The 20856-nt window shown below is 39.8% G+C and overlaps 1 protein-coding gene and 1 pseudogene across 2 annotated transcripts in view; one reads left to right on the forward strand and one right to left on the reverse strand.

The window, feature by feature from the left end:
* The window catches only part of SCML2 (Scm polycomb group protein like 2), a gene marked incomplete at its 3' end in the record, with an annotated part of 98575 nt that overhangs the window by 7955 nt on the left and 69764 nt on the right, over positions 1–20856 (reverse strand). Inside the window, exons 10-11 of the mRNA XM_081081895.1 lie at positions 17104–17307; positions 16199–16381 (exon numbers count right to left, since the gene is read on the reverse strand). Coding sequence (XP_080938021.1) covers positions 16199–16381; positions 17104–17307 — 387 coding nt within the window. The remainder of the gene's footprint in view (positions 1–16198; positions 16382–17103; positions 17308–20856) is intronic.
* On the forward strand, positions 5196–5749 carry LOC308510921 (large ribosomal subunit protein uL22-like; annotated as a pseudogene). The gene has a single exon. The product of its transcript is annotated as a large ribosomal subunit protein uL22-like (transcript).

Below are 20856 nucleotides of genomic sequence, written 5' to 3' on the forward strand. Positions count from 1 at the left end.
TGGTTATACATACTATCTTTGAATTGTTTTGCACCAGGAGTCAGTGCAACAACACTGCAAAAAGTTAATAGGTAAGAAACCTATCAACCTTTTATTAAAAACGCTGTGATTGCCAAAACCGGTTTGGCTCAGTGGAAAGAGCGTCGGCCTGTGGACTGAAAGGTCCCAGGTTCGATTCCGGTCAAGGGCATGTACCTGGGTTGCGGATACATCCCCAGTGGGAGATGTGCGGGAGGCAGCTGATCGATGTTTCTAACTCTCTCTCTCCCTTCCTCTCTGTAAAAAATCAATAAAATATATTTTTTAAAAAATAAAATAAATAAAAACGCTGTGATTTATATTTATTTATTTTTGTAGCCTTGTGATGGAGAATCAAAAAAATAAAAAACCAAGATTGAATGATAAAGGAAGCAGCTGACCCTTTCAAGACATACGGACCGAGATGTACGGGATTGTCGACAGAAACAACAGATCATTGTGCATACGGTGTAATAAAACGGTAGTAAGCAGAACGTGGAATGTAAAGAGACATTTTGAAACTAATCATTGTCAGCTCTTGAAAAAAAGTATCGATGAAAGGAAGGAATACATTTCTAGACAGCTACACCTCTATAAAAGTCAATCAAATTCCATCATTAAATTTGTAAGATGCTCTACAAATTTAACATCAGCAAGTTACTGTATTGCTCACTCCATAGCTCAGCATGGAAAAGCCCTCAGTGATGGAGAATTTATTAAGGAAACATTTCTAAGATGTGCACCAGTTCTATTTCACGATATGAAAAATAAAGATGATATTATTAAAAGAATTTCTGAGTTACCACTCAGTAGAAATACTATCAAAGACAGAATTATAGATCTTTACAAAAACATACAACATCAGTTAAAAAAAGACTTAAATGGTTGTAAATATTTTTTGATTTCTCTTGATGAAACTACTGATGTCACATCAAATGCTCGGTTGGCCATTATTGTTAGATATTCTGATGGTCTCACAATGAGAGAAGAGTTGATAAAGTTAGAATCAGTGCCAATAAGTACATCAGGAAACGAAATATGTAAGGTTGTTATAGAAACATTCAGTGACCTAAACATTGATATCTCTAAAATTGTGTCAGTCACGACAGATGGGGCACCAAATATGGTGGGAAAAAATGTGGGATTCCTGAAATTGTTTATGGAACCTATTAGACATCCACTTGTTCCTTTTCATTGCATTATCCATCAGGAGGTGTTGTGTGCCAAATCGGGATTCTCATAATTGAATGATTTAATGTCAGTTGTAACAAAAATTGTGAATTTTATAGCTTCTTGACCCCTTCACAAGTGAGAATTTTCTGCACTTTTACAGGAAGTTGATTCAACCTACAGTAGACTACTGATGTTCAATAATGTGAGATGGCTGAGTCGAGGTAAAGTACTTGAGCGATTTGTGGAGTGCTTTAAAGAAATTACGGTATTTATTGAGAATAAGGATCTGGCAAACTTTCCTCAGATCAATGATCATAAGTGGGTCAGTAATTTGATGTTTTTTACAGATCTCTCTGTTCATATGAATGAACTGAACTTAAAATTACAAGGTTTTGGCAAAAGTATTGACGTTGTGTTTGGCTATATCAAATCTTCTGAAAGTAAACTTAAAATTTCAAGCGAGATATTGAAACTAAAACTTATAAGTATTTTCCTCAGATAAAAAAAAATGTTTCAAGGCAGCCACTAAAACGAGTGTAATGGAGTCCATACTTATGTACCAGAATATAGTAAACTCGTTATTTGAACAGTTCAGCAAAAGATTCAACCAATTTAGAAGCCTAGAACAGACCATTAAAATAATTAAGTATCTGGATGTAGTTGTTTACAGTACTTTGGAATTAAAGGATTTCCAATGGATGCAAATTGAAGATTTAGAGATGCAACTTGCAGATTTTCAAGGTAGCATTTCGACTCATGTGTTTGTCGACTTAAGGTCGAAATTTGAAAATCTGGAACAAAATTGTTTGAATAATGAAGAAGAGTGCAACTACGAACAAGAAATTTTGAGTGCTTGGAACAGAGTACCTGACATTTTTAGCAACATAAAAAATCTAGCAATGGCTTTGCTAACAATTTTTTCATCAACATATTTTTGTGAGACTTTGTTCTCAGCATTAAATAATATTAAAACAAACAAAAGAAACCGGCTAACAGATGAAGCTAGTGGTGCTTGCTTGGCCTTGAAGTGCACCAAGTATGAACCTGCAATTGAAGAATTAGCAGACAAACTTCAGCACCAAAAAAGTCACTAATTTCTAGTTTTCACACCATTTGATTATCATTGTTTTTATTATTATTTTTTCCTAAATGTACATTGTTTTTCTGTGTTTTTTTTCATTTTATACATATTTTTGGTTGATTTTTCTTTGTTAAATGGCATTTAAATATATAAAATAAATATCAAAAATATAAATCTTATTTTACTATGGTTGCAAATATCAAAAAAAATTATGAATATTTCTATATGTGACACGGCACCAGAATTAAGTTAGGGTTTTTCAAAATTTTGACACGTCGAGCTCAAAAGGTTCGCCATCACTGTCACAGAGAGGCATTTCCAGGGGCACTAATTAAAGATTTCTGAAAATCCACTCCTTTATAAAAATAATAAAAACACTGGCAAAATCAACTTTTTCAAAACTCTGGATAGTAAATAAAGGATTACAGCAATCGAAAAAAGAATTTATTCAAGAAAAAAATGGTTGAACCTCAGAAAGAACAGCAAAGTCATTTTAACTTCCCTAATGCCATCCCCTTAATCCCAGTTTTGCAGCAGATTTGCAAACAAACACCTTCACAACCATAGTAGCTATGAAAACCAGTAGCCTAGACATCACTGGAGAGGACATGATGGGTTTGGAGCTCTCCAACAGCAACAGCCACAGAGAAATGTCACTATTTGAACAATCTTGCAGATAAGTTAAAAGCTCTGATCTCAGGGATTGTTGTATTTGACCTGAATCAGAATCTGCTCTGTCTGAACAGCCCTATCTCCAAGGCATTGGTAAAAAAAAAAAAACAAAAAAAACATTGGCAACTGTTTAACATTGCGGTGCCTGAGGCAGCAGTACAGGTTGGGGCTAATAAGAAACTAACCAAAAACCTTGAAAAGAAAAACTGGAGAAAGATGTCCATTAGGGTGAAAAGCATTGAGATATTCCTGGGAATCTAGACAGCATTATGCATGCTTAGCAAAGTACAGAGAAAGCCCTAATCTTTCGTTTCTTGCTGACCTTAAGACTCTGCATAAAGCAGACTTGTAAACTGTCTCCTGAGTGTTGAAGATAAGTCCCAACACACACTAAAAAACTCCAAGGCGCCCTGACTGGTTTGGCTCAGTGGATAGAGCGTCGGCCTGCGGACTGAGGGGTCCCAGGTTTGATTCCGGTCAAGGGCATGTACCTTGGTTGTGGGCACATCCCCAGTAGGGGGTGTGCAGGAGGCAGCTGAATCGATGTTTCTCTCTCATCAATGTTTCTCTCTATCCCTCTCCCTTCCTCTCTGCAAAAAAAATCAATAAAATATATTAAAAAAAAAACGAACAAACTCCAAGGTAAGTCCCAAGACACACACACAAAAAAATTCCTATGGCTGGGAGACATACCAGTTCCAGACATTTAAGAAAATCCCTGCCCAATCATTACCTGACCACTAAGCTAACTGAGAAGATTTCAGTAGCCATACATGACAAAATTAGCTCAGGAAAAGTTATTAAATTAGTCCAGGAAAGTCACTATATAAACAACAGCAACAGAAAACCCTACAGATTGGGAGGATATCTAATTATCAGAATTACTGCATTATATAATTTTAAAATGCCCAGTTTACAATTTAAAAATTAGGAGACATGCAGAGATGCAGAAAAGTATGGCTTATACAAAGGGAAGGAAAATGTCAATAGAAACTGCCTCTGAGGAAGCTCAGACACTGGACTTATTAGACAAAGACTTTAAATAAACTATTTTATATATGTTCAAAAAACTTTTAAAAATCATGTCTAAGGAATTTTTTAAAAGTATGAGAACAATGTCTCACCAAATAGAGACTACCAATAAAACAATAAAAAAAGAAGTGAAAAGACATATGGGACTTTTAAAAAAAGTATAATATATGAAATAAATTCACTAGATAGGCTCAACAGAAGATTTGAACTAGTAGAAGAAAGAACGAATAAATTTTAAAAAAGGTCTATTGAGATTATATAGTTTGAGGATTAAGAAGAAAAAAGAATGAGCAAAAATGAACAGATATCAGAGACCTGTGGTACACCATCTAGCATGACAAAATATACATAATGAAAGAGTTTCAGGGCAGGAAAGGGGCAGAAAGAATATTTGAAGAAATAATGGGTCCTGACCAGGTAGCTCAGTTGGTTGGAGTGGTGCCTCTATACGCCAGGGTTGTAGGTTCAATTACCGGTCAGGGCATATATAAGAATCAACCAATGAATGCACAAATAAGTGGAACAATAACTCACTGTCTCTCTTTTCCTCCCTTCTTTACTCCATCCCTCCCTTCCTCTCTTGTTCTCTAAATCAACAAATAAAAATTAAAGAAAGAGCCTTAACCGGTTTGGCTCAGTGGACAGAGCGTCAGCCTGCAGACTGAAAGGTCCCAGGTTTGATTCCGGTCAAGGGCATGTACCTTGGTTGCGGGCACATACCCAGTAGGGGGTGTGCAGGAGGCAGCTGATCGATGTTTCTCTCTCATCGATGTTTCTAACTCTCTATCCCTCTCCCTTCTTCTCTGTAAAAAATCAATAAAATATATTTTTTAAAAAATTAAAGAAATAATGACTAAAAGTTTCCAAAATTTGATGAAAAACATTAACCGGCATATCTAAAAAGTTCAACATCCAACAAAAATAAATTCAAAGATATCCACACCTAGAAAAAAAACTGTCAAAAGCAAAAGACAAAATGAATTTTGAAATCTACAAGAGAAAGCAAATCATACAAGGGAGTCTCAATAAGATTAGCAACTAACTACAAACTTCGGAAGGAAGTAGGATGACACATCCAAATCTCTGAAACAAACAGATGGTCAATCAAGAATTCTACATTCAGCAAAAGTAACCTTTAAAAAATGAAGAGGAAAATAAGAAATTCTCCATAAACAAAAACTGAGACTATTCCCATAAGCAGTCTGAGGTGACCTCTAAAATGTTTCGCTATTCACTTGACCCAGAAAATCCCCCAAATCATGCAAATTAAGTGGTTCAAATCTTCGTGTTTACTTTAAGAACCCTCCTGAAACTGCTCAGGTCATCAGGGATATGGATATACAAAAACCCACCAAGTATCTGAAGGATATCACTTTACAAGAAACAACATATAACATTCTATCATTACAATGGTGGAGTTGGTAGGTGTGCCCAGGCCGAACAGTGGGACTGGATGCAGGATCAGTGACCCAAAAAGAGCAATGAATTTTTGCTGCATGTGCGTAAGAAAGCAGAGAATAATGCTGAACATAAGGATTTTAGCTTTTGATTCTCTGGTCACTGACCACATCCAAGTGAATAAATCTCCCAAGATGTGGCGCAGAACTTACAGAGCTCATGGGCAAATTAACACATACATGAGCTCTCCCTGCCACATGGAGATGATCCTTACTGAAAAAGGAAATTTTTCCTAAACCAGAAGAGGAGGTTGCAAAGAAGAAAAAGTTATTCCAGAAGAAACTAAAGAAACAAAATCTTGTGGCCCAGAAGTAAATTCAGCATCAAATAAATCTAATAAAAACTGAGAGAATTCCACAATTGCAGAGATACCCTACAAGAAATACTAAAGGGACTCCTTAAAGTTGAAATTGAAGAACACTAGACAGTACAAGAGTCCCCTCTTGTCCATGTAGAGTACATTCCAAGACCCCTGGATGCCTAAAACCATGGACAGTATCAAATCCTATATATACTATAATTTTTCCTATACACACATACTTATGATAAAGTTTAGTCTATGAATTAGGCACTGTAAGAGATTAAAAACAATCTACACTAATAAAAGAGAAAAATGGTAATTGGCGTATGGCGATACCCTTTTCATTGGCTAATCAGGGCTATATGCAAATTAACTGCCAACTAAGATTGGCAGTTAACTGCCAACAAGATGGCGGCTAATTTGCATATGTAGGCACAATGCAGGGAGGCGAAAGGGAAAGCAGGAAGAAGCCCCCTGCCACTGACAGTGATCGGAAACCCAGGGGGGAGCTAAGAGTTGGGGGGCAGCCATGCCCCCCAGCCATGATCGGAGAATCAGGCGCCTTTGCCGCCCTGGCCAGCGATAGCAGGAAGTAGGGGTGGAGCCAGCGATGGGAGCTGGGCACAGTCGAAGCTGGCAGTCCCAGGAGCTAGGGGTCCCTTGCCTGGGCCTAAAGCGAAGCCCACGATCACGGGGCCACTGCAGCTGCGGGTCCCCGCTGCCCGGGCCGGACGCCTAGGCCAGAGACGTTAGGCCTAGGCAGGGGCGGAGCCTGCAACCACGGGGAACTGGGGGTCCCCTGCCCAGGCCAGACACCTCTGCCAGAGGCCTCAGGCCTGGTCAAGAGGCCAATCCGGTGATTGGTGATCGGAGGGTGATGAGGGTCAACTCCTCTGGCCGAGGCATCAGGCCTGGGTGGGGGGCGGAGCCGGGGATTGGAGGGATATGATGGTCCCCTTGCCCAGGCCTGAAGCCTGGGTCAGAGGTGTCAGGCTTGGGCGGGGGGTGGAGCAAGCGATCAGAGGGAGATGGGGGTCCCCTGCCCAGGCATGATTCCTGGGCCAGAGGCCTCAGGCCTGGACGGGGGCCAGAGCCAGTGATTGGGGGGAGATGGGGGTCCCCTGTACAAGCCTGACACCTCTGGTGGAGGCGTCAGGCCTGGGCAAGGGGCCGATCAGGCGATCGGAGGGTGATGGGGGTCTACGCCTCTGACCGAGGCGTCAGGCCTGGGCAAGGGGCCAATCCTGCGATTGGAGGGTGATGGGGGTCAACGCCTGAGGGCTCCCAGTATGTGAGAGGGGGCAGGCTGGGCTGAGGGACACTCCCCCCCCCCCCCACACACACCCAGTGCACGAATTTCGTGCACCGGGCCCCTAGTATCATAATAAAACAGAAAAATTATAACATACTATAAAAGTTATGTGAATGTAGTCTCTCTCTCAAAATACCTTATTGTACTATACTCACCGTTCTTCTTCTTGTGAGGATGTAAGATGATATAATGCCTATGTGATGAGGTGAAGTGAGCTGAATGACGTAGCACTGTGACGTAGTGTTAGGCTACTATAAGAGTTAATTAAACACACACAAGCACAGCTATACCATGACATTAGATCTAATAACTGAGACAGCTACTAAGTGAATAGTGAGCAGGTACTATACACAATGTGGTCACACTGGACAAAGAGATGATCCCCATCCCAGGTGAGGCAAAGTGATATTTCATCATGGTACACAGAATGGTGTCCAATTTAAAGGATTACTTATTTCCTGAATTTTCCACTTAATATTTTTGGACTGCAGTTAACCATGGGAAACTGTACCATGTATAAGGAGACTGTATTGATAATTTATAAAGTCACAGTACGTAAAGATACCTTCAACTATTGTATAAAGTAAAACATACGTTGTGCCCAAACAAAAACAAAAATTAATTTAAAATAGATTAATGACCTAACTAGAACAGCTATAAAATTCTTAAGAGACAACATAAAAGTAAATCTTCCTGAACATGTATTAAAGCAATGTTTTCTTAGATGTGATACCAAAAGTACAAGAAACAAAAAAAAAATAGATAAATTGGACTTCATGAAAATTAAATACTTTTGTGCTTCAAAGCACACCATCAAGAAAGTGAAAGTCACCTAAAGGATGGGAGAAAATGCAGGGTGGTGCAAAAGTAAGTTTACAGTTGTCAGTATGTAAAACAGAATTTATTATTTTAATATCATTTATTAATTATTGTATCATTTTCCATAATGAACTATAAACCTACTTTTACCCCTCCCAATATATGCAAACCATATATCTGATATGGAACTTGTATACAAGATGTATAAAATATTATTTGTGTATTATACATATATTTAAAAAGTAAATATGTATATGTAATATATACACAAACATATATATAATATTTGCTTTATTACATACGTAATAAATATATTTACAAGAAATAAAGAAGCCAATTAAAAATGGGCAAGGGATTTAAATAAATATTTCTCCAAAGAAGATATAAAAATAGCCAATAAACACATGAACAGATGTTCAACTTGCAAATCAAACCACAATAAAATATCTTTCAGGTTTTGATTCTCAAGTTCATTATGAATACAAAAAGAAATTGCTTTCTCACTTTGAATGAACAAAAATCCTATGTAATAAAAGCCTAATATGCCAAGTGTCTGGTCGTCTGGTCATCCATTCAACCAATCAAAGCGTAATATGCTAATGATATGCTAAGGCCTGCTCAACCTATCACTGTGACATGCACTATCAGGGGGAGATAGTCGACTGGTCGACCAGTTGCTATGACATGCACTGACCACCAGGGGGCAGAAGCTCCGATTGGTAAGTTAGCTTGCTGCTGGGGTCTGGCTGATCGGGACTGAGTGAGACAGGCCAGACATACCCTGGTGCCCTCCCCCGGGGCCTCCCTGTCTGGCCAACCTCTCGCGTCCCTGCCCAGCCCCAAACATGCACCTGTGGGGTCCCTCAGCCTGGCCTGTGCCCTCTTCAATCCAGGAGCCCTCGGGGAATATTGGAGAGCCAGTTTTAGCCCGATCCCCCAGGCAAGGCCAAGGGACCCCACTGGTGCACCGATTCGTACACCGGGCCTCTTGTAACTATCCTATATAATAAAAGGTTAATATGCAAAATTTTTTGTACTTTCTTCTGTTTAATTTGCAAGTAAAATGATAACATAGGTAAAACAGAAAGACAAAAGTATCACTCTAGATATACATAGAGCCACATGAATATTTGTTGTAATTTTTAAAGTGTGAATATTACGGATTAAATATAAAAGCATAAAATATATGTAGAATAAATTGTGATCACCTGTGTTACTACTACACCTTAAAAAGCTGCCATTGCCTGTGTGTCTTATTTTTAAAAAATTGTTTTATTGCTTAAAGTATTACAAAGAGTATTACATGTGTCTCCTTTTTTTTTTCCCCGCCCTTGACAATTCCCTGGCCTCCCCTACCGCCATGTCTTATGTCCATTGGTTATGGTTATATGCATGCATACAAGTACTTTGGTTGATCTCTTACCCACCCTCCCGCCCCCCAACTCTCCCCAGCCTTCCCGCTGTAGTTTGATAGTCTCTTCGAGGCTGCACTGCCTCTGTACCTATTTTTGTTCATAAGTTTATAATGGTCTTTATTATCCAGAAATGAGTGACATCATGTGGTATTTTTCCTTCATTGACTGGCTTATTTCACTCAGCATAATGCTCTCCAGTTCCATCCATGCTGTTGCAAATGGTAAGAGTTCCTACTTTTTTACAGCAGCATAGTATTCCATCCAGTAAATGTACTACAGTTTTCGAATCCATTCATCTACTGATGGGCACTTAGGCTGTTTCCAGATCTTAGCTATGGTGAATTGTGCTGCTATGAACACAGGGGTGCATATATCCTTTCTGATTGCTGTTTCTGTTTTCTTGGGATATATTACTAGAAGTGGGACCACAGGATCAAATGGGAGTTCCATTTTTAGTTTTTTGAGGAAACTCCATACTGTCTTCCATAGTGGCTGCACCAGTCTGCATTCCCGTCAGCAGTGCACAAGTGTTCCCTTTTCACCACATCCTCTCCAGCACTTGCTTTTTGTTGATTTGTTGATGATAGCCATTCTGACAGGTGTGAGATGGTACCTCATTGTTATTTTGATTTGCATTTCTCGGATGATTAGTGACTTTTAGCATATTTTTTATGTCTCTTGGCTTTCTGAATGTCCTCTTTGGAAAGTGTCTATTTAGGTCCTTTGCCCATTTTTTGATTGGATTGTTTATCTTCCTTTTGTTAAGTTGTATGAGCTCCCTATAAATTTTGAAGATTAAACCCTTATTGCTGATAACATTAGCAAATATGTTTTCCCATGCAGTGGGCTTTCTTGTTGTTCTGTTGATGGTTTCTTTGGCTGTGCAGAAGCTTTTCATTTTGATGTAGTCCCATTTGCTCATTTTCTCTTTAGTTTCCATTGCCCTAGGAGCTGTATCGCTGAAGAAATTTCTTCTGCATATGTCTGAGATTTTGTTACCTTTGGATGCTTCTAGGATTTTTATGGTTTCCCATCGTACATTTAAGTCCTTTATCCATTTTGAGTTTATTTTTGTGTATGGAGTGAGTTGGTGGTCTAGTTTCATTTTTTTGCTTCTATCTGTCCAATTTTCCCAACACCATTTATTGATGAGACTATCTTGACTCCATTGTATGTTCTTGCCTCCTTTGTCAAATATTAATTGAGCATATTGGTTTGGGTCGATTTCTGGACTCTCTATTCTATTCCATTGATCTATATGTCTGTTCTTGTGCCAGTACGAGGCAGGTTTGAGAACAGTGACTTTGTAAACAGTTTGATATCTGGTATTGAGATCCCACCTACTTTGTTCTTTCTCAGCATAGCTGCGGCTATTTGGGGTCGTTTTTTATTCCAGATGAATTTTTGGAGACTTCGTTCTAGGTCTGTGAAATATGACGTTGGTATTTTAATGGGAAGTGCATTGAGTTTATAGATTGCTTTGGGTAGTATAGACATTTTAATGATGTTGATTCTACCAATCCAAGAACATGGTATGTTTTTCCATCTGTGTATGTCTTCCTATATCTCTTTTTCAACATCCTGTAGTTTTCTGAGAAGAGGTCTTTTACCTCTTTAGTTAAGTTTATCCCTAGGTATCTTATTTTTTTTGGTGCGATGGTAAATGGGATTGTTTTTTTAGTCTCCCCTTCTGTAAATTCACAACTGGCGTATAGAAATGCCATAGATTTCTGGGCGTTAATTTTGTATTCTGCTACAATGCCAAATTCATTTATTAAGTCTAGTAGTTTTTTGATGGAGTCTCTAGGGTTTTTTATGTATAATATCATGTCATCTGCAAATAAGGACAGTTTTACTTCTTTTCCAATTTGGATGCCTTTTATTTCTTCTTCTTGTCTAATTGCAATGGCTAATACTTCCAGTACTATGTCGAACAGGAGTGGTGAGAGTGGGCATCCCTGTCTTGTTCCTGATCTTGGGGGAAATGGTGTTAGTTTTTGTCCATTGAGTATGATGTTGGCTGTGGTTTGTCATATATGGCTTTTATTAACTTTATGATCCTTCTACTCCCACCTCGCTGAGAGTTTCTATCAAAAATGGGTGTTGGATTTTGTCAAATGCTTTTTCTGTATCACTTGATTTGACTATGTGGTTTTTTTCTTTCAATTTGTTTATGTGATGTATCATATTTATTGATTTGTGGATATTGTACCATCCTTGAATCGCTGGGATGAATCCTACTTGGTCATGGTGTATGATCTTTCTGATGTGCTGCTGGATCCGATTTGCTAAGATTTTGTTGAGGATTTTGGCATCTATGTTCATGAGGGATATTGGCCTGTAATTCTCTTTCATTGTGTTATCTTTACCTGGTTTTGTTATTAGGTGAGCCGTGGGCAAACTACTGCCCGCGGGCCGGATCCGGCCCGTTTGAAATGAATAAAACTAAAAAAAAAAAAAAAAAAAAAAAAAAAAAAAAAAAAAACCGTACCCTTTTATGTAATGATGTTTACTTTGAATTTATATTAGTTCACACAGACACTCCATCCATGCTTTTGTTCTGGCCCTCTGGTCCAGTTTAAGAACCCACTGTGGCCCTCGAGTCAAAAAGTTTGCCCACCCCTGTATTAGGGTGATGCTGACTTCATAGAATGAGTTTGGAAGTGTTCCTTCCTCTTGAATTTTTTGTAGTAGTCTGAGGAGGATAGGTTTTAGGTCTTCCCTGAATGTTTGGTAAAACTCCCCTGTGAAGCTGTCTGGTCCTGGGCTTTTGTTTGCTGGAAGCTTTTTGATGACTGCTACAATTTCCTCCATAGTTACTGGCCTAATGAGATTTTTAGATTCTTTCTGATTGAGTTATGGAAAGTTGTATTTTTCTAGGAATATGTCCATTTCCTCCAGGTTGTCTAGTTTGTTGGAGTAGAGTTGTCCATAGTATTTTTTAACAATCATTTGTATTTCTATGGGGTCTGTTCTTATTTCACCTCTATCATTTCTGATTTTGTTTATTTGGGTCCTCTCTCTTTGCTTCTTGGTGATCCTGGCTAGAGGTTCATCAATCTTGTGTATCCTTTCAAAGAACCAGCTTTTGATTTCATTGATTTTCTGTATTGTTTTTTTGATTTCCATGTCATTTATTTCTGCTATGATCTTTATTATCTCCTTCCTTCTGCTCACTCTGGGCTTTTCTTGTTGCTCTCTTTCTAATTCTTTGAGATGTAGAGTTAGATGATTTACTACCATTTTTTCTTGTTTTTTTGAGATAGGCCTGTAGAGCTATAAACTTCCCTCTCTGGACTGCTTTCATTGTGTCCCATAGGCTTTGGATTGTTGTTTTTTCATTGTCATTAGTTTCCAGGATGTTTAATTTCTTCTTTGATTTCATTGGTAACCCAATCAATATTTAATAACATGCTATTTAGCTTCCAATTGTTTGAGTATTTTGGGTTGTTTTTATTGTAGTTTATTTCTAATATTATGTCATTGTGGTCTGAGAAGATGCTTGGTATGATTTCAATCTCCTTGAATTTGGGGAGACTTTGTGACACAATATGTGGTCTATTTTTGAAAATGTCCCATGAGCACTTGAGTGGAATATATATTACGTGGCTTTGGGGTGAAATGTTCTGAAGATGTCAAGTACATCTGATGTAGTGAGTCGTTTAGGATTGCTGTTTCTTTGCCAATTTTTTGTCTAAAGGATTTATCCAGTGATGTCAGTGGTGTATTAAAGTCCCCTACTATGATTGTATTGTTGCCGATCTCTCTTTTGATATATTCTAGGACTTTTTTTATGTATTTGGGTGCTCCTGCATTGGGTGCATATATGTTTATGAGGGTTATATCCTCTTGTTGTATTGATCCCTTTAGTATTACGAAGTAGCCTTCTTTTTCTCTTGTTATGGCCTTCACTTTCAGGTCTAGTTTGTCGGATATAAGTATTGCTACCCCAGCTTTTTTTTTCATTTCCATTTGCCTGAAAGATATTTTTCCATCCCTTCACTTTCAGTCTGTGTGAGTCCCTTCTTCTGAGGTGGGTCTCTTGTAGACAGCAAATGTATGGGTCATGTTTTTTTTATCCATTCAGGCACTCGATATCTTTTGACTGGAGCATTTAGTCCATTTACGTTTTAAGTTATTACTGAAAGGTACTTGTTTGTAGCCATTTCTATTTTTTGTGGCTGTTTTCTTTCTGAGCTTTTTATTTCATCTTTTTACACCAGTCCCTTTACCATTTCTTACATTGCTGGCTTGGTGATGATAAACTCCCTTAGCCTTTTTTTGTCTTAGAAGCTTCTTATTTCCCCTTCAATTTTGAATGATAGCCTTGCTGGATAGAGTATTCTTGGATTCAGTCCTTTGCTTTGCATCACTTTGTAAATTTCCATCCATTGTTTTCTGGCCTGATGTGTTTCTGAAAAATCATTTGATGATCTAACCGGAGATCCCTTGTATGTAACTTTCCGTCTCTCTCTTGCAGCCTGTAAGATTCTCTCTTTGTCCTGAACATTTGCCATGGTAATTATGATGTGTCTTGGTGTGGGTCTTTTCGGGTTCACCTTCTTTGGGACTCTCTGTGCTTGTGTGACTTTTTTCTTCCCCACCTCAGGGAAGTTTTCTAATATTATTTATTCCAATAGATTTTCTAACCCTTCTTCCTTTTTCTGTTGTTCTGGCACCCCTATTATTCGTATGTTGTCCCATAGTTCCCTTAGGCTCTCCTCCTGTCTTTTAATTTTTTTCTCCAATTGCAGTTCAGTTTGGGTGTGTTTTGCTTCCCTGTCTTCTAATTCGCTAATTCGGTCCTCCGATTCTCCTAGTCTACTGTTGAAACTTTCAATGGTGTTTTTTATTGCAGCTATATCACTCTTCATTTCTTCTTGGTTCTTACATAATTTATTGATTTTTTCATATCCGTTTCTTTTTGATTCTTACATAATTTGTTGATTTTTTCATCCGTTTCTTCTTGATTCTTGCATAAGTGGTTGATCTTTTTCCTCCATCCGGTTTATGCATTCTAGGACCCTTAATCTGAATTCTTTTTCTATCACGCTGCATGCCTCTGTATTGCTTAGCTGCTTTTCTGGTGACTCTTCCTTTTCTTTCCTTTGGGGGTTTCTTTGTCTACCCATGTTTGATCTCACCGACATATCTAGATGTTGAATTATTCAGGGGCTGCTCCTTGGGTGGCAGTGGCTCCTCGGGCTGTGGTTGCTCCTTGGTCGGCTGTGGTAGCAGCTGCTCCTCATCTGACAGCAGCTCCTCTGGTGGGTGCTGTTCACAGCTGTGGTGGCTCCTCTGGCTGGTCGGGGGAGGCTTCACACACAGCTGCTGTTCCTCAGACAGAGGGTGTGCTGATCACGAGACTGCTGTTCCTTGGATGGGGACGGGCTACACACACAGCTGCTACTCCTTGAACTGGGGCAGACTGCTCATGTGGCTGCTGATCCTTGAATGGGGGCTGGCTGCATGTTGCTGTTGTTCTTCTGATGTGGTGGGCTGCTTGTGGGGCTACTGCTCCTAGGACTGGCTGCTGCTCGTCAGACAGGAGTAGGCTGTTGTGGATCTGCTCCTCGAACTGGTGTGTGCTGTGTAGGGCTGCAGCTCCTCAGATGTGGGCGGTCTGTTCGTGTGGCTGCTGTTCCTCGGGCCTGGGTGGGCTGCTGCTGCTCCTCTAATGGGGCCAGGCCGCTCACAGAACTGCTGCTCCTCGGATGGGGGCAGGCTGCTCACACAGCTATTGTTCCTCCGATTGGGCAGGCTGCTCGTGCAGCTACTGCTGCTTGGGCAAGGGCAAGATGCTTGTGCAGCTGCTGCTCCTCAGACTAGTGTAGGGTGTGGGCTGTGCGCAGCTGCTGCTCCTCGGATGGGAGCGGGCTGCGCAAGGCTGCTGCTCCTCAGACGTAGGAAGACTGTTCATGCGGCTGCTGCTCCTCAGACAGGTCGGACTGCTCGCGTGGTTGTTGCTCTTCGGATGGGGAAGCGGGCTGCTCATACAGCTGCTGCTCCCTGGACAGGGGCAGGCCACATGAAGCTGCTTCTCTTAGGCTCGAGGCAGGCTGCTCACGGGGCTGATGCTCCCTGGACAAGAGCGCGCTGCTCACATGTCTGCTGCTCACGTGGTTGAAAAAGTAATGTGAAAAGAAATAGGAAATAAAGGAACAAACCAAAAAAAGGAGAACAAAGAAAGAAGCAAAAAAAAAAAAAGAAAGCTAAGAAAATAATAATTAAAAAAATAAAAATGAAAAATTGAAATGTCATTCCTTTGGCTGGCTTAAGATCCCAGTTTTCTGGAATGTCTGTGATTTTTGTTGTTGTTGTTGGGACTGTGGTTAATATGCAAATTGACCCTAATCGGTGAAACAATCAGAATGACCAGAACAACCAGTCGCTATGATGTGCAATGACCACCAGGGAGCAATCAACGCAAGAGCTGCCCCCTGGTGGTCAATGCACTTCCACAGGGGGAGCTCTGCTCAGCCATGAGCAGGGCTGACAGCTGCAAGAGCAGCGGCGGAGGTGGCAGGAGCCTCTCCCACCTCCTCAGCAGCACTAAGGATGTCCAACTGATGGCAGTAACACATCCTCCGAGGGCTCCTGGGCTGCCAGAGGGATGTATGACTGCCAGCTTAGGCCTGATCCCCCGGGGAGCGGGCCTAAGCTGGCAGGTGGACATCCCCCAAGGGGTCCTGGACTGCGAGAGAGTGAAGGCCAGGCTGAGGGATCCCACACCCCCGAGTGCATGAATTTTCATGCAACAGGCCTCTAGTATATTATACATGTCTAATTATCATTGTAGATAAAATGTTACCTTGAGAAGGACACAAGGAAAAACTGCATTAAACAAGATTCTTGAGTTAATTATAATTTGTAATATAAAACAAAAGCACATTATAAAATTTTACATTTTCTCTTACCTGGTTTATTTTTAGCATCCTCTGCAGTACTAAGAATATTACCTCTGCAAGCACTAAAAGGCTGACTACTCAAAAGGTTATCACATTGCATGCTATGGCACAAGTTTTCAAGAAAGCGAAGAGCAAATGATGCACTGTTCACTGGAGGGAGCTGGATGGAATGAGTTTCCCCATCAAAGGAGGCTATTACAAGAAAACATATGTATCAGAATTATATCACAGAAAGATGAGAACTACAATGATTATCCAAAAAAAGCCATCATATTACATTTAGGAAATGTAATATAACTCTAATTTGTGGGGGTTTTGTAATTTACGAAGGAATAACCTTAAATTATAAAAGTTCCTCCCATTAAAACATAACAACTTATATTTGTGAAATCATTCTCATTTAAAAATATTCATAAAATAAACAACAGAAACCCACTCACTGATCTATAACACTTTCTACTATTTCAAACATTGCATGTGTACAAATGTCATAGTATCTGACCCAAAATCATGAAAGCTGTATAATTATCTCTGAATCACTTCTTGAGTCACATTTTTATTTAGAGCTTCTTATAAATCAGTCTGTTTTCTAAAAAAAAATTAAAATTTATTATCATTAAGGTACTTTGTACATGAGCTTAGCAAAGCATATAAAAGAAAAAAATATCTGTACCTTTTGTCTCATGTTACAGTATTACTCTGACATTGTATATTTCAAAAGTAAAGTTAAACTGGGTTACAAGTCTATAAACATGCAAATATTATATTCTATTATATCAATATAATAAATATTCTAATATTATAAACAGTTAAAAGAACAGAAATATTATAAAATAATCTACATATTATAAAATCTTTGCCCTCTGAAAATCAAATTAGGAAAAAAAGCTGAATAAGGAATTAGATGAGCATACCAGTTATTACTTCTCCTCCACGATTATCTGCCTTAAGGAATCCAAAAACAGCCTTACTGTCAATGCCACAATCCACACAAGCCTGCACAGTACGCCGGAGCACCACATTCACAGGGCCCGGGCCAAAGTGGTCAGGCAACTGCTGGATTTTATTCTGATCCAGGTAAGGGCCACAGTCTCCATGTTTATTTATATAAACACACACTTGAGAAAAAATGCGTATACAGAAATAACAATTAAATTAGTCAACAAAAACATAAATATATATTCAACTACAATATCCCACAAGTCATAACTCACTCTAGAGAACCTAAATACAGTTAATATCAGTGATCACTTATTCTACTTAGAATATGTATCTAAATATATTTTTATATTTATGTAAATATATTAAAACTAGAAAGATATAATCCAAATGCTTATGCAATTTTCTAGCATTGTGCCCAACTGATTATAATAAAAACTACAAAAAAATTCATTATACATTCCCACATTATATAACATGACAAACATAGATGACTATTTTCACCTTTTAACTGTACACACAGTACAGACATTTTTCAAGACTGGTCATGTTAGAATAGAGAGTCCAGAAATACTAGTAAACTCAAGCCTAATATGGTCAATTAATCTATGACAAAGGAGGCAAGAATATACAATGTGGTAAAGACTGTCTATTTAACAAAAGATGTTGAGAAAACTGGACAGTACAAAAAAATGAAACTAGGCCACTTTCTTAAACCATATACAAGAATAAACTAAAAATGGATTAAAGACTTAAATATAAGACACAAAGCCATAAAACTCCTAGAAGAAAACATAGGCAGTAAACTTTTTGACATTGGTCTTGGTAATATTTTTTCTGATATATATCCTTAGACAAGAGAAACAAAAGAAAAAATAAATACATTCCTTTTGCAATTGCAACAAAAAGAATAAAATACTTAGGAATAAACTTAATAAAGAATGTAAAGCACCTATTTACTGAAAATTACATTGCATTATTAAAAGAGATTGAAAAAGACACAATAAAATGGAAAGATATTCCAGATTCATGAATTGGAAGAATTAACATAATTAAAATGGCTATGTTACCCAAAGCAAAAATCAGATTTAATGCAACCCCCATCAAAATCCCAATGTCATTTTTTAAAGAAACAGAATAAAAAGTCATCAGATTTGTATGGAACCACAAAAGATCCCAAATAGCCAAAGCAATCCTGAGAAAAGAATGAAGCCAGAGATATCACACTACCTGACTTTAAATCATACTACAGAGCAATGATAAAGCATGGTATTGGCAGAAAAACAGACATACAGACTAATGGAACAGGATTGAGAGCCCAGAAATAAAACCACATGTATGTGGGTAAATAATTTTTGACAAAGGAGCTAAAAATGTACAATGGGGAAAAGAAAGCCTCTTTAATAAATGGTGTTGGGAAAATTGGAAAGCAACATGCAAAAGAATGAACTAGACCACAGTTTGTCCCCATGTACAAAAATGAATTCAGAATAGAACAGAGACCTAAATATAAGATCTGAAACAATAAATTGCAGAGAAGAAAACATAGGTACTAAACTTATGGACATTTGTCGGAGACAAATTCCAGTATGTCATAATTTCAAGAGTTTCAAAAGGTTGATGAAACTTGGGGACTCAACAGGGTTGAGTCACACATGTAGTCACATGTTGGGAATGGCTGAAGGCATTTCCCCAAACCTGAAAAGGGATTATTGCTTGGCTGCCAGACAGCTAAAAGGCATCTTAATCTACATGCTATTACCTCCTACTGGCTAAACATCTGAACAGCCATAGGCTATTCCCCAAACTGACAATGCTTCTGTACCCTTTGAAACCTTACCCTTTGAAGTGTATTACCTCCACCTTGCCTTAGGACAAATCCTTGCTAATAAAAGACAAAAGGGTAATTGACCATACCTTCGCTACACTTCCCATTGGCTAATCAGGGTGATATGCAAATTAACCGCCAAAAAAGATGGCGGCCAGCAGCTACGCAACTGAAGCAAGCAGGAGGGTTCCTTGCTCCAGTGATGGAGGAAGCCAAGATTCCCCGCCTGCTGCAGCCTGGCTCTAAGCTCCGAAAGCAACAAAGTTTCAATTACAGAAGCTAAACAAACCCCAGATACCTGCTTTCAGCAGGCTGTGGCCTCAGAGCTGGAGCCAGCTCTCAGCTCCAGTGACAGCAACGAAGTTTCAATTATAGAAGGTAAATAAATCCCAGAATAAAAAAAAAGAAAAGAAAAAGGAGAGAGTGGGAGCTTCAGTCGCCGACCAGCCTAAAAACAGCCCTCAGCCCCTCACCCAGGCTGGCCAGGCATCCCAGTGGGGACCCCCACCCTAAAGGAGGTGTGGCCAGCCTGAAAACAGCCATCAGCCACTCATCCAGGCTGGCCAGGCACCCCAATGGGGACCCCCACCCTGAAGGGGGTGTGACTAGCTGCAAATAGCCATCAGCCCTTCACCCAGGCTGGCCAGGCACCCAAGCAGGATGTCCATCCTGATCCGGGGCACCCTTCAGGGCAAACCAGCCGGCCCCCACCCGTGCACCAGGCCTCTATCCTATATAGTAACAGGGTAATATGCAAAATGACCCTAACAGCAGAAAGACGGAATGACTGGTCACTATGACACACACTAACCACCAGGGGGCAGATGCTCAATGAAGGAGCTGCCCTCTGGTGGTCAGCCCGCTCCCACATGGGGGAGCTCTGCTCAGCCACAAGCCAGGCTGATGGCTGCCAGTACAGCGGTGGTGGTGGGAGCCTCTCCTGCCTCCTCAGCAGTGCTAAGGATGTCTGACTGCAGCTTAGGTCTGCTCCCCGCTGGCAAGTGGACATCCGCCAAGGGCTGCTGGGCTGCCAGAGGCATGTCTGATTGCCATCTTAGGCCCAATCCTTTGGGGAGCAGGCCTAAGCCAGGAGGTAGTCATCCCCCGAGGGGTCCCAGACTGTGAGAGGGCACAGACCAGGCTGAGGGACCCCCCAGAGTGCACAAATTTTTGTGCACCAGGCCTCTAGTGTTAATAAAAGCAAGGGTCCTAGACAAGGAGGGAGTCTTCAGTTCCTTTAGCTGAAGGTCCTCTGACCCCCAATGCCTTTCAAAATTATATCTCGTCTCAGGATTCATTATTAGTCTCTGGATTCCTATGTCATCTATGCACAGCCCTTTTTCCAGATTCCTGAACCCTTCTTGATACTGGGATAAGAACCCCAACAGACCTTGGCCATAGAGAAGATTTTATGATTTTGACAAAGCAAGAGAAGTAAAGGCAAAAATAAACGAATGGGACTATATCAAACTAAAAATCTTCTGCACAGCAAAAGCAAGCAAAAAGGCAACTAACCGAATGATAGAAGGTATTTGTAAACAACGGCTCTGACAAGGGCTTAATATCCAAAATACATAAATACCTCATACAACTCAACACCAAACAGGCAAAAAATCCAATTTAAAAATGGGCAGCCCTGGCTGGTTTGGCTCAGTGGATAGAGCATCGTCGGCCTGTGGACTGAAGGGTCCCAGGTTTGATTCTGGTCAAGGGCATGTACCTTGGTTGCGGGCACATCCCCAGTAGGGGGTGTGCAGGAGGCAGCTGATCAATGTTTCTCTCTCATTGAAGTGTCTAACTCTCTATCCTTCTCCCTTCTTCTCTGTAAAAAATTGATAAAATACATTTAAAAAAAAAAAGATGTGGTACATATATACAATGGAATACTACTCAACCATAG

This window comes from Myotis nattereri, assembly GCF_964212035.1.
Source record: "Myotis nattereri genome assembly, chromosome: X".
Classification (NCBI taxonomy): Eukaryota; Metazoa; Chordata; class Mammalia; order Chiroptera; family Vespertilionidae; genus Myotis; species Myotis nattereri.